Source organism: Halichoerus grypus, chromosome 7 (genome assembly GCF_964656455.1).
Source record: "Halichoerus grypus chromosome 7, mHalGry1.hap1.1, whole genome shotgun sequence".
NCBI lineage: Eukaryota > Metazoa > Chordata > Mammalia > Carnivora > Phocidae > Halichoerus > Halichoerus grypus.
This window is the reverse complement of record NC_135718.1, coordinates 98,131,993-98,144,904: the sequence shown is the minus strand read 5'-3', so window position 1 is coordinate 98,144,904 and position 12,912 is coordinate 98,131,993. Positions and strand designations below refer to the sequence as shown.

Here is a 12,912-nt window from a genome sequence, read left to right as displayed (position 1 = left end):
AGTGACCTTCAAATAAAGTGGACACAACTAAACCCAATGCTCTGGATCAGATTTGAACACTACTCACATACCTTAAGATGGCATCATATCCAAATGGCCAATAAGCATATGAAAAGGTGCTTAATTTCATTAGTACCACAAAGTTCCCCACAAGGGAAACAAAGCCACACATACCACCACTCACCTACCAAGATGGCTAAAATTTTGAAAGACTGACAATAGCAAGTGTTGGCCAGGATACAGAGCTTCTGAAGTCTGATATCTTGCTTGTAGGGTATACATTGGTACAACCAGTTTGGAAGCCTGGCAGGATCTACTCAAGTTCAATATATGTGTATCCTGTGACCCACCAACTCCACTCCTAAGTAGATGCCCAAGCAAAATGCACATGTGTTTACCAAAACACATGTACAAGAATGTTCTTAGCAGCATTGTTTCTAATAGCCTAAAACTGGGAACAACAAATAGGTCAGTAGTACAATGGTTAAATATTTGTGGTATAATCAGCTGGTGGAATACTAGATAGCACCGAAAAGGAATGTTCTTGATATACATATAACATGGATGAATATCACAAACATATGAGAAAAACGAAAGAATATATATAGTATGATTCCATTTATGTAAAGTTTAAAAGCATAGGTAAAGATAACCTGTGGTGTTAGAAATAAGGAGAAGGGGTTACCTTTGGGAAAAAGTTGGGGGGGGGGGCGTGCCTGGGCCATGACATGGAAGGAGCTTCTATAGTGCTGGTAATGTTCTCTTTCTTGATATCAGTAGGAATTACATGGATTGTTCACTTTGTAATAATTCATAAAGCTATACACTTATGAATTGTTCATTTTCCTGCATGTTATGCTTTAATAAAAGTGTTTTTTAAAAGACAGCATGGAGGGATGCCTGGGTGGCTCAGTCGTTAAGCATCTGCCTTCGGCTCAGGTCATGATCCCAGGGTCCTGGGATCGAGTCCCATATTGGGCTCCTTGCTCAGTGAGGAGCCTGCTTCTCTCTCTCCCTCTGCTGCTCCCCCTGCTTGTGCTCTCTCTCTCTCTGACAAATAAATAAATAAAAATTTTTTTAAAAAAAAACGGCATGGAATTTGCAGTAAATCTAGTTTTTCACACCATATGCTGATGCATTTGATTTCGTTAAAATTCTACATATAGCACTTTGCCTTTGTTCTTCTGAAATTTTATTATTATTTCAGTCAATTAAGATATTTTAAGATCTTGGGGCGCCTGGGTGGCTCAGTCAGTTAAGCGTCTGCCTTCAGCTCAGGTCATGATCCTGGACTCACAGGATCAAGCCCCATGTTGGGCTCCCTGCCCAGTGGGGAGTCTGCTTCTCTCTGTCCCTCTGCCCCTCCCCCCGCTAGTCTTCTCTCACTCGCTCATTCTCTCTCTCAAATACATAAAATCTTAAAAAAAAAAAAAAGATATTTTAAGATCCTGGAGTGCCTGGGTGGCTCAGTCGGTTAAGCATCTGCCCTCAGCTCAGATCATGATCCCAGGGTCCTGGGATTAAGCCCCACATTGGGCTCCCTACTGAGTGGGGAGCCTGCTTCTCCCTCTCCCTCTGCTGCTCCCCCTGCTTGTACTCGCTCTCTTTCTCTTTGTCAAATAAATAAAATCTTTTTTAAAAAAAGATATTTTAAGATCCTGATTCTGTCATTCAGTACATTGGCTCTCTTTCCAATTACATCTTTAAGTCCTCTAGCATGCCCATGGAGGCTTCCCTCTGAGTGGACGATAGAACACGAATCCATATCCTTTAGGTAGGATTGTTAACAATATTAACAGATAACCATGTTTTTATCACCTATAATTTTGTATCTTACCCATAAGGATGTGAGAAATTTGGCTAAATGCATTGTTAAAGTCAAGATATACTTTACAGCATTCTCTTGATTTAGAAGTTTAATAACTCTTCAAGAAAGTTAATAACTTTTCTCTTGGCTCTGAATCTATTTTAACTCCTTTTAATCACCTCCTGCTGATCTAAGTGCTCACATTTCAGCAAATATTTGAATTTTCACAAATATTCCAACTCTGCCTCCCACTGCACACAAGGTAGAATTGCACTTTCACACTTATTTGAAATTGTGTTCACATAATTTTCTTTGGCCAATGTCATGTGAGTAGAAGAGAAATATGTCACTTCTGGGAGGACACTTTAAGAATGAGTCGGCCCCATCAAGTCCTAGTCTGGCTAGCCAGAATGTCCCAGCCTGGATCCCAAAGTGAAGGCAATAATAGAGCAAAGCCTCAGACAATCTACAATAGATATGTAGCACAAGTAAGAAATGAACAGGAAATAAGCCTTTGTTATTTCAAGCCACTGTCATTTTGGGATATTTGTTTATGAAGCAAACCTAGCTTATACTGACTGAAACATATTTACCAGTCTATGTTTTCTGTAGCCTCATCTTTTGAAATTCAGAAAAGAATGTGACCATCTCCAGTTTTCTAGCTCCTCTCTTGTTCTCAAGATTACATCTGTCCATTCCTTCAGTATCTGTGTATATAGGTTATCTGGGGCTGACTACTTGAATTTGTTTAAACTGACTTGGTGCTTTATCACTACCTTCTAAGCTTGGAGTTTAATTCTTTCTTAGCAATATTTGTTATACTTTTCAATTCTCCATAGTGAAGAAGGCAGAAACTTTGTCCTTATTTCTCTTTTAATAATTTCCTTGATTTTAATAAAGCCTATAACTCCCTCTGTTTTCTTAACTTCAGCATTTTTCCTAAGTCTCAGCTTATTCTGGGAATTCAGTCTTCTCCCACCCTTCCTATAAGTCATATGACACTTACCAAATTCACTATCTGAAATTATTTATTTGATTTACATGTTCTCTATTAACTGTTCCTAGTACATGTTGTGGTTTTTATTGAGTTTTTAAATGCCGCCCCCCCCCTTTTTTTTAACCTTAGGTACATGTCTATCTTTTGTTCACTTTTTAATATTTGAGTTTGCCAGGGCTTTTCCTTTTAAAGCTTATTCAGTACCTAATATTAAGTACTCAATTTTAGAGGTTTCTATACATTTTAGAGTTTGCTAAATATACTAATGTTTTTCCTTGTTTTTTTTTAAATGTTTTTCTTAAGTCTATGATACATGTTAACTATCTCTCTTTTTCCTTCCAATGCTCTCACATACCCCAGTATGACCTGTGTCTGGTTGAAATTACTAACCAGTTTCTCCCTGATGGTCAGGAACAGTTCCTTTTTTTTTTTTAAACTCTCTTATTATCTGTATCACTTATTCCAGGAACTTGGATTGCTCTGAAAATGTTGGGTATGCTATTTCTGTTCACGGTGATAGAGCATGATTTTTACAACACTCAGGCATGAACATTTAATTGACCCCAACAGCTTAAACGAAGGCCTTAGGAAATTCTGGTTTTCTTAGAACTAACTGGGCAATAGGGGCGCCTGGGTGGCTCAGTCATTAAGCGTCTGCCTTCGGCTCAGGTCATGATCCCAGGGTCCTGGGATCAAGCCCCACATCGGGCTCCCTGCTCGGCGGGAAGCCTGCTTCTCCCTCTCCCACTCCCCCTGCTTGTGTTCCCTCTCTAGCTGTCTCTCTCTCTGTCAAATAAATAAATAAAATCTTTAAAAAAAAAAAAAAAAACTAACTGGGCAATAAATTAAAGTTTCAACATTTCCCTTTTAACTTACAGTTTAAAGCCTGGCACGTGCGCGCGCACGCACACACACCCCTTTGAATTTGTTCCCTCTTGTAATTTAAGACTATACCTTAATACACGTAGTCTCCTGCTTGTAATGTGATACTACTTTGCTTCTCATCTTTATATAAACATTCACCCACATAAACTCACATCTACACTTTTTTTTTAAATTTTCAAAAAGGAGAAAGAACAGGTGAGAGACCAAAAGGGAGGGAGAGAGGAGGATGAACCATGAGGACAGAAGAAGGACAAGGAGCATAGACTGAGCGAATAGTGCAACTGGCCTCTCTTCAACAGGACTTGTATCCTGAGGGCTCATCCCTTCACGAAAATGGATGGACTCATTCAGCTACTCTCTTTTCACTCCATTCCGTTTGTAATGGTGCTCATATATGTCACAGCTGTTGAGGGTTGAAGGCCCAGCGTATGAGGGGTTCTCCATATAGAAAAGTGGCCCTTTTCAAGTGTGACTCAACACTTCAGGCATTATCACCACTCAGTCACTTAAATAAGTAGTCCACAGTTTAGAACAAAGCAAGTGGAGAAAAAGAAATAGGAAAGTGAGTAAATGAATATAAGTCAGATTTCCAAAAAAAAGTCAGATTTCCTCCATTCTCAGCTTTTCTTTGTAGAAGGTCTATTTGGGGACTGTTTGCTGTGACCATAAATTCCTGAACATTTGCCTTGAACATGAGCACTCGAAGAGAAGAATCACAGGACCGGGCCATCGTCAGAATAGCAGCTCATCTACCGGACCTCATTGTCTATGGAGACTTCTCTCCAGAGCGACCCTCTGTGGATTATTTTGATGGGGTCCTGATGTTTGTTGATATTTCAGGCAAGCACAGAGGGAATCTTTCATGTGGGTGAACTCACAGAGCTTGATTGCAGAGTGGGGTGCCATTTTTGAGCTTTAGCGCTATTACAGCAGATATTCCTATGGAGAAAACAGGAGGGAGGAGGGATAGCCTGTGTACCTGGCCCTTTCATTCTTCCCTTCCCCAACATGTCCAGTCACGGGCAAACCTTTAAGATGCCCCAGTTCCAGGCCTGGAACTTTAGGCTCCATGTCCCTGCCCAACTTCACTGAGTCTAGCTCCCAAGCCCCACACACATTCCAGGCAAACTTGACCTCAGGAAATGGTCTCCCCAGGTGTTATTTACATCTTAACAGTAAACTTGTCACCTCTTCAGACGTGTTTCCATTTTGTGTGTTTTCATTATCATGGAATGGAAGTCCTACACCAGTTAAAGGAATTGCAGTCATCCCTGTACAGGGTGAGGAAATTTGGAGGGAAGAGGTAGCTGGCATCTTTCCCTGATCCCTAAAATAATAAGCATAGATAGGGGAGGCTGCATGTTTGACACTCGACCAGCTGAAGATCATGGAGAAGAAACCTTGCCTGTTCTTAAAAGTTAGGACTCAGTGCCCTCTAGTGAGTTCCTCTTTTCCTGGCTCTGTTTGGTTCCTCCAAGCAGCCAAGGAAACGAGGTGGACATTTATTACAGGTTTTACTGCAATGACTGAGAAGTTCAGCACAGCCATGTACATGGACCGAGGGGCTGAGCAGTTGGTGGAGATCCTCAACCACTACATCAGTGCAATAGTGGAGAGTAAGTGTCCCCATGGGTTTCTGACTTAAGTATGTTTCATTGATTGTTTTCCCGTATTTTTTGGTTATAACCTGACAGAATGCTATCTTTGTTTTCCTCATGAAATGTGTAAGAAACCAATCTTTTTTGAAATACAATACAGTGCAAGTAAAGGAATGTAATCACACCTTACTAATACAGACTATTTGCGGGAAAGAGTGTTTTGCACCAAAGACTGAATTAGAGATTACCTTTAAAGAACTTTAGTTATATTCGATGACTCAAAAAAGCGAGCATCAACATAACCCAAATGTCATTAAGAGAATGCTGTATGAATAGCTGAGTGATTTTAACTAACTCATTAGTGCTCTGTCTTCTAATGATGAATTCAGAAGCACAACTGACTTTTCAACCTCTGCCTACCATCTTATTTGTATTATTAATTTGAACTATTCATGAAGAAAAGATTTACTCTATTAAGGTAAACTCAGGGTCTAGTCTTTTATCGGGCTGTGAGTTTCCCTAGTAATATCTTAATGTCACCCACTAAACAAAAGTTAATGTTCCTTAAAAGCAGAAACTGTATCTAATTCCTGTTTGTGTCCCACTCAGCACAACGGTGCTCAACAAATTTGTGATGATGCATAAATAAGAGAAAAAAAGGCCCACTTATGTCATAAAGCCTAAACAAAATGAAAGTTGGTAATAAACAAAACCCCAGTTGACCATTGTAGTGGTTTCCCAATTTTTGGATTCTCACTTCTGTGGAATCCTGCCGCTCATCCACTCACCCATGCTTAAGCCCCAGCTTAAAACATATATTGATCAGTAAAAAGCATTCCATTATCATGGGAGTAGTCGCTGTCCTCAGACCTCACCAGAAATCCCACCTTCTGTCCTATCTTTTCCCATTCACAGAAACAGAGCGTGTACATCATCTAGTTCAATGTGTGCCTTCTACAGTTGAGGAAACACACTCCAATGGGTATAAGTGACGTGTCTGAGACATCTTTAGTATAAGTTTATTCTCTGAATTGATGTTCTCTTGACTGATTTTCTATTCCATGGATGAAGAATGAATTCTCATTAGCTTTAAGAAATTGGAGTTTGATTTACCTTATTTTCTTTTTTTTCTCAGAAGTGTTGATTTTTGGAGGAGACATCTTAAAATTTGCAGGTATGGGGGGGACTCGCTGAGATGGGAGGGGTAAGGAAGGTGTGCCGAGGGGCCTGTGCTCCGACAAAGGAGACACCTCACAGAAAGCAGTGGCTGGCTTGAGGCATGTTTGAAGAGTAAGGGTCTATAGATTCCAGACAAAACAGACCGATCCCCAGGGCAGCTTAGAAGCCCCCCGGTGTGTCTGTCCCTTCAAGGTGATGCGCTGCTAGCCCTGTGGAAGGTGGAGCGAAGGCAACTGAAAAACATTATCACGGTGGTAATTAAATGTAGCCTGGAGATCCATGGATTGTTTGAGACGCAGGAATCTGAAGAAGGCCTGGATGTCCGAGTCAAGATCGGTAAGCTTGGAGAAAAGAGAGATGCTCCAGCATTCTGGAAATGGGTCCCAACCCCTGAGGCATCTCTCTCCCTAAGAGAAAACACAGAATATAGTGGAACATAGTGTCTCAGCCCGCCCATCATGTCTTGAACTTCGGACTTAGACTAACCAGAAGGAGTTTTGGCTCCTTCACTTACCAATTAAGATTTGGGCTAATCCTAATTAATTTGGGCTAATCCTAATATCTCCCTCATAGGCTCTTACAAAATGTGAGTTTAAGCAGTTAGTATAGTGCCTGGCTCATAGTAACCACTCCACAAACTAGTCTTTATTATTACTATTATTGCTATTATTGTCAGGTCTTGCTGCTGTCAGTCATTTGAAAGAACTGTGTATCACGCGTAGTTCATTCGCACATATAGTTTGTATATATGTTGTATTTTACAACATTCTATCTTCTGTCGCTCTGGTACCGAAACCTTCAGCTCTCAACTTGAAAACAATCAGAGGGCACATTGTTGGGATGGGACCTACTCCTTTTCCCCAACCTTTTCCCCTCTGGCTGTTGCCTAAAATTCAACCCTAAGGGTTTCTTTTTAGTTAAAGCCACAGTCTCTGATAAAACGAAAATCCTCTCCAGAAGGAATTACTGAAGTTGTTCTCTGTTGCTCTTAAGTACAAATAAATTGAAGAAAGGATAAAATAACTTTGGGGACTGAGAGGGCCATCTAGAGAGAGCGATGTCACAGAAAGGTGAAAGCTAGTAGCCGAGTTTCTAGCTCAGGAGAAAGAGGAGTTTTGGAAGGCCTGGGCCCACAGGGGCGTCTTCCGACACCTCTGTCAAACTTCAGAAACTACATTCACTCTGACGTCGCGCAGTCACACCGAGATTCGGGCTGTTCCGAGAACCAGTGCTGCCGGGGACTAACCCAGAACTCCTGGTGCTTGCCTCCTTGCCAGCCCTGGCTGCAGGCCACATCACCATGTTGGTCTTCGGAGATGAAACACGCAGCTTCTTTCTGGTGATCGGGCAGGCGGTGGATGATGTGCGCCTGGCACAGAACATGGCGCAGATGAACGATGTCATTCTGTCCCCAAACTGCTGGCAGCTCTGCGACCGGAGCATGATCGAAATTGAGAGAATTCCAGATCAGAGAGCAGTCAAGGTAGGTGCCATGCTGCCACTTGCAGAAAGTTCCGTCCGTCTGTGCCAGGGGGCCCCCTGTCAGGAAGCTGCTGGGAAGGCCCGTGGCGTGAAGCTCCTGGGCTGGAGACTCGGGTGGGACAGCCTGAGTTAGACTTACAAGGCTTTAGTCCAGGAGCCAAGGCCGGGCATTCAAGAGGAGATGATTAGGCTTCTCTGTGCTCACTGAGGATGTGGACTTTGGGTATGGAGGCCTTTGGTGGAGCTAGGGCCCTTGCTTAAGGAAGAGGGAGGGTCTTCTGCCTATTCCTTAGGAGCAGAGGGCTGTTGTTTGAGGGCCGCCATCGGCCATCACTTTCACTACTCAACACCCTCCTAACTCAGGGCGAGGGATCACTGAGGGTGAGGATAGGAGGGGAGCAGGGGCAGCCGTTCAGTGAGGGAAGACTTTCCCCACAGCCCTGCCTAGTAGCAAACACTGTGGTGAGGTTGAAGACTGACTATAAGCAGAATGGTCCTTGGGACTGGACTTCGGGCGTGCGTAGCAGGGAGAAGAGCTGTGCCACCAGCTGAACCCCGGGAATGGACTGCACGGCCCACAGAGAGGCGGTGGAGATCTGGGTAGCCGCTGGTGGAGGCCAGAGGCCCTCCCACATTGTGCCTCAGTCTACAACCCTCACACTCACCCACCACTCTCCCTGCAATGCTGCCCAGGCTACATGATATAGCTGGCTAACAATTCCCTGTTCCCCATCTTCTTCAATCATTCCTTATAACTTTAGAAACTGTTTTAATTCTAATTAATTTTAGACTCACAGACAAGTTCAAAATTAATACAGAGTCTCCATATATCCCTTACTCAGCTTCCCCGAATGTTAACATTTTTCATAACCAGAGTGCAGTAGTCAAAAGCAGAAAATTAACATCGGTATGATACCATTCACTAATTAAAGGCCTTCTTTGGACTTCACCAGTTTCCTACTCAATATCCTCAGTGGAATGTTCCAGGATTCTATCCATGATCTCACACTGCATTTTGTTCTTATTTTTACTTAGTCTCCTGCAATCAATAGCAATTCTTGAGTTTTTCCTTGTCTTATTTGACCTTGATACTTAATAAGAGTATTGACCATTTTGATGAATGTCCCTCCATTTGGTTTTGCCTGATACTTTCTCATTATTGGACTAAGGTTACTCATATGGGGTGGGAGGCAAGAACACCACAGAACTGAGGTTGTATCATTCTGTGTGTCATACCATGGGGTTCCTGATCTTGGTATGAATCTTATTGCTGGTGATGCTCCGCCAACATTTTTGGGCATCATTCCCCTTTGTCCTTTTATCCTTATAATATAAGAAGGAAATGATATATAGTTTAACCAGGTTTTATTTACATTAAAATGTTATGAAGGAAAGAAAGAAGAAAGTTCTGAGTGGAAAAGTATGCAGGTAAGCCCCCTGGTGTGGCCTTGTGTGTACACACTGAAGTTTGAGATCTTAAGGACTAATCAGAAAGTTTTAATGTGATCACATCCAAATGAAAGATCTTTGTTGTCTAAGTATGCCAGTCTCTGTTTACCATGTCCTGGACATGCAAAAACATACTCCCTGCCCTTTCTGCTGAGAAATTCTATTCAAAGGACTGGTCAACCCTCAGAATAACCGAAAACTTCTCTTTTTTTTCTTTATTTAGGTTAATTTTTTAAAACCACCTTCTACTTTTAACTTTGATGAATTTTTCACAAAGTGTATGACTTTCATGAATTATTACCCTTCTGGTGACCACAAAAGTAAGTACACTCCATTGACAAGAGCCTTTGCCTCTACCAGTGGTCAGTAGGGTCTTACCAACACCAAGGGCTCTATTATAAGTGGCAGGCCTCCTCAATACAGCTCCCAGTCCTCAGCAGCACACAAAGGGGACCTCCTTCCCATTCCTCACGACAGTGATTCCAAGCACAACCCTCCCCAGGCCCTCCATCTCTGCTCTGGCAATGACTCTTCCCCCTTACCATGTGCAAGTCTGCCCCATGATGAAAGGAAAAATAAAACTTCTATTTTCCCCTCCAAATTTTCACCACCAGAGTTCTCAGAAGAGTAATCTGTATGTCTGTGCCTCCTTCTTCTATCTTCTCATTTATTTATTCACCCAATAAACTTGGGTGAAAATTGCATGTGCATTGGGGGGCATGTGTTCACCTACTCTTCAGTCTTGAGCCCCTGACATCTAGCTTCTAGCCATTTCTCCTGTCTACTGAAACTGTTGAGGTCAAGGCCACCAATGACCATCAACTTGCCAAAGCAGGTGACCTCTCTTCAGGCCTCATCCTAGCTGGTTGGCCTTAGATTACTCTCTTTTTATGGACACAAGCTTCTCCTCTTTCCTTGGGTTCATGAATATTCTTTCTTAGTTTTGCTTTTACCTTAAGCCACCTGTTTCCACTTAGTCTCCTTCTCGTTCCTTAAATGTTGGTAATTCTAGGGATCTGTTCTTGACCCCTCTAGTCTTTCCTACTGACCTCTTGGAGATCCATTCCATTCATCCATGCTTGACATTCCTAGGACTCCCAGCAGACTGGGACTAGGATGAGGAAAGGAGGAGCCTAGGGCATGGAATTTAAGGAGGCACTTACTCCTCGTCTTGCAAGTTGCTTCCTTCACATAAGATCCAGCCCTACTTGCCAGAATTCAGCCCAGACTTTTGTCATGATTTCTAGATTCATAAAAAAACTGCCCACGGGTCATCTCTACTGGATGTCAAACAGGTACTCCAACATTAACGTGTTGTTAAAAAATTGTTAAAGACAATTTAGGTGATGCAAACAAACTCAAATGCTTCAAGAAGTGGACAGTCTCCTTTAAGAGACCTGCAAAATGAGGCAGAAGACAAGCAGCTTTTATAAGACGTACAATAAAGAACAAGGAAGCAGCAAATAGAAAATATCCAACTGCCTGGGGCCACACAGTCAACCTTGTTTGGGCTGAGAAGATGGAGAGTTGGCTTGGCATTTGGGGATTGGCTGGCTAGATATACCGCATTTCTGGTCAAGTGGGGCATTTCCAGGGACATGACAGTTCCCGAAGTTTCGGTTTGCTGACATGGCACCTCAGGCGTGGGCCTAGAAATTGATTTCAGCAATGTCTAAACTCAGCTACTTGCCTTTCTCCTGCAATTGTTTCTTCCTCCACACTAGAAACTTCAGAAGCATCTTTGAATCATTCTTCTTCCTTGTCATCTACATACAGGTCTTACGTATTTTGAACATTACAAAGAGTAGATTATACGTTTACTAAGCTGTAGTATGTAATGGGGCAGGAGGTGGAGCAGGGGGGAAACTGTTGTAGAATTGATCAGGAAAGGCCAAGAACCAAAAAGCTCCAGAGATGGAGAAGGTCCAGTGACACCCCTTGGGCTCTACCTGATCCCATCCCCTAGACTTTACTGGTGCCTTCAGTATAGGGCCTCTTCACACTTTGTTTTGGGCACTGCAGTATCACAATGCAATCCTGATGCTAAGTACCTGGAGTTAGCACAGATTTCATAGGTTAAATTCTCTCCAAGACACACCACCCACCCCCCCACCCACCCCGCCGCAACTTCAGACACCAGCAACAAGCTCTGGGATCGCCAGGCCACCTGTACTTCTGACCAACTGTCTATAAATCTAGGGGTTGCCCCAGTGCTCCCAATAATTTACTAGAATGACTCACAGATCTTCAGGAGATGCTGTGTTCATGCTTTTAGTTTTATTGTAAAGGATACAAATCAAGAGACACTTAGGGTAAAGTGTGGAGAGTCTCAAACATGAAGCTTCTGTGTCCTCAGGGCACATCCCCCTTCCTGCACATCGTTGTATAATTACCAACCAAAAACAGTTCATCCTGGCTTTGGGGTGTTCAGTTTTTATTGGGGTTTTATTTTATTTTATTTTAAGATTTTATTTATTTGAGAGAGAAAGTGAGAACACAAGTGCAGAGGAGAGAGAAGCAGACTCCTTACTGAGCAGAGAGCCGGATGTGGGGCTTGTTCCCAGGACTCTGGGATCATAACCTGAACTGAAGGCAGCCACCCAACTGACTGAGCCACCCAGGCGCCCCTTATTGGGGTTTTATTAAGTAGGCATGATTAATTGAATCATTGGCCATGTGATTAAATTCAATCTTCAGCCCCCTTGCCTTCCTCAGAGGTCGGAAGTCAGGCTCATATCACATGGCTCAAAGCCCCAACCCTCTAATCACAGGGTTGGGGTTTTTCAGCACAAGCGGCCCCATCCTGAGACCTCATTAGCATAAATTCAGCTGTGGTCCAAAGGGCCTACCATGAAGAACAAAGACAATCCCATTATTTGAGAAATTCCAAAGATTTAGAAGTTACTTCCCAGGTACCAGGAACAAGGACCAGCCAGATGCTTTATTTTACTATAGGCACACATACGTCTCCATAATATTGCCACTACAGTAGCCTAGACCTTTATAATTCCTGCTCCCTTGCCTCTCCAGTCTGTTCCATATCATTTCTTCTTCCTGTTTTTTAAAGATTTATTTATTTATTTGAGAGAGTGGTAGGGGGAGGGGCAGAGGGAGAGAATCTTCAAGCAGACTCCCTGCTGAGCACAGAGCCCTGCGCAGGGCTTGATCTCCCAACCCAGGAGATCACGACCTGAGCTGAAAACCAAGAGTAGGACGCTTATCTGACTGAGCCACCCAGGCGCCCCCATATCATTTCTTCTTAATCTCCAGTACTCATACGGGATTCCAGCCAGGCTAGCATCTTCACCAGTCCTTTAACACACTGTGCTCATTCTTGACTTTCACTGACATGGTCCCTCTGCTAGGCATGCCCTCCTCAATCCTTCTAGAAATATGCCAGAAGTCATTCAAGATCCGGTAAAATTCTCTAGTTCTCCTGTGAACCCCTTTCTTATTAAACCATCTCATATTGATCACTTCTTCCTCTTTATAATCTATTAGCCCATTTGAGCTTT

At 42.8% G+C, this 12,912-nt stretch overlaps 1 protein-coding gene across 1 annotated transcript in view; it reads left to right on the top strand.

Moving 5' to 3' along the window:
• Positions 1–4,381: 4,381 nt before the first annotated feature.
• Positions 4,382–12,912, top strand: part of ADCY10 (adenylate cyclase 10) — a 73,637-nt gene continuing 65,106 nt past the window's right edge. The window contains exons 1-6 of the mRNA XM_036076754.2: positions 4,382–4,529; positions 5,201–5,305; positions 6,423–6,461; positions 6,659–6,802; positions 7,744–7,949; positions 9,621–9,717. Coding sequence (XP_035932647.1) covers positions 4,382–4,529; positions 5,201–5,305; positions 6,423–6,461; positions 6,659–6,802; positions 7,744–7,949; positions 9,621–9,717 — 739 coding nt within the window. The remainder of the gene's footprint in view (positions 4,530–5,200; positions 5,306–6,422; positions 6,462–6,658; positions 6,803–7,743; positions 7,950–9,620; positions 9,718–12,912) is intronic.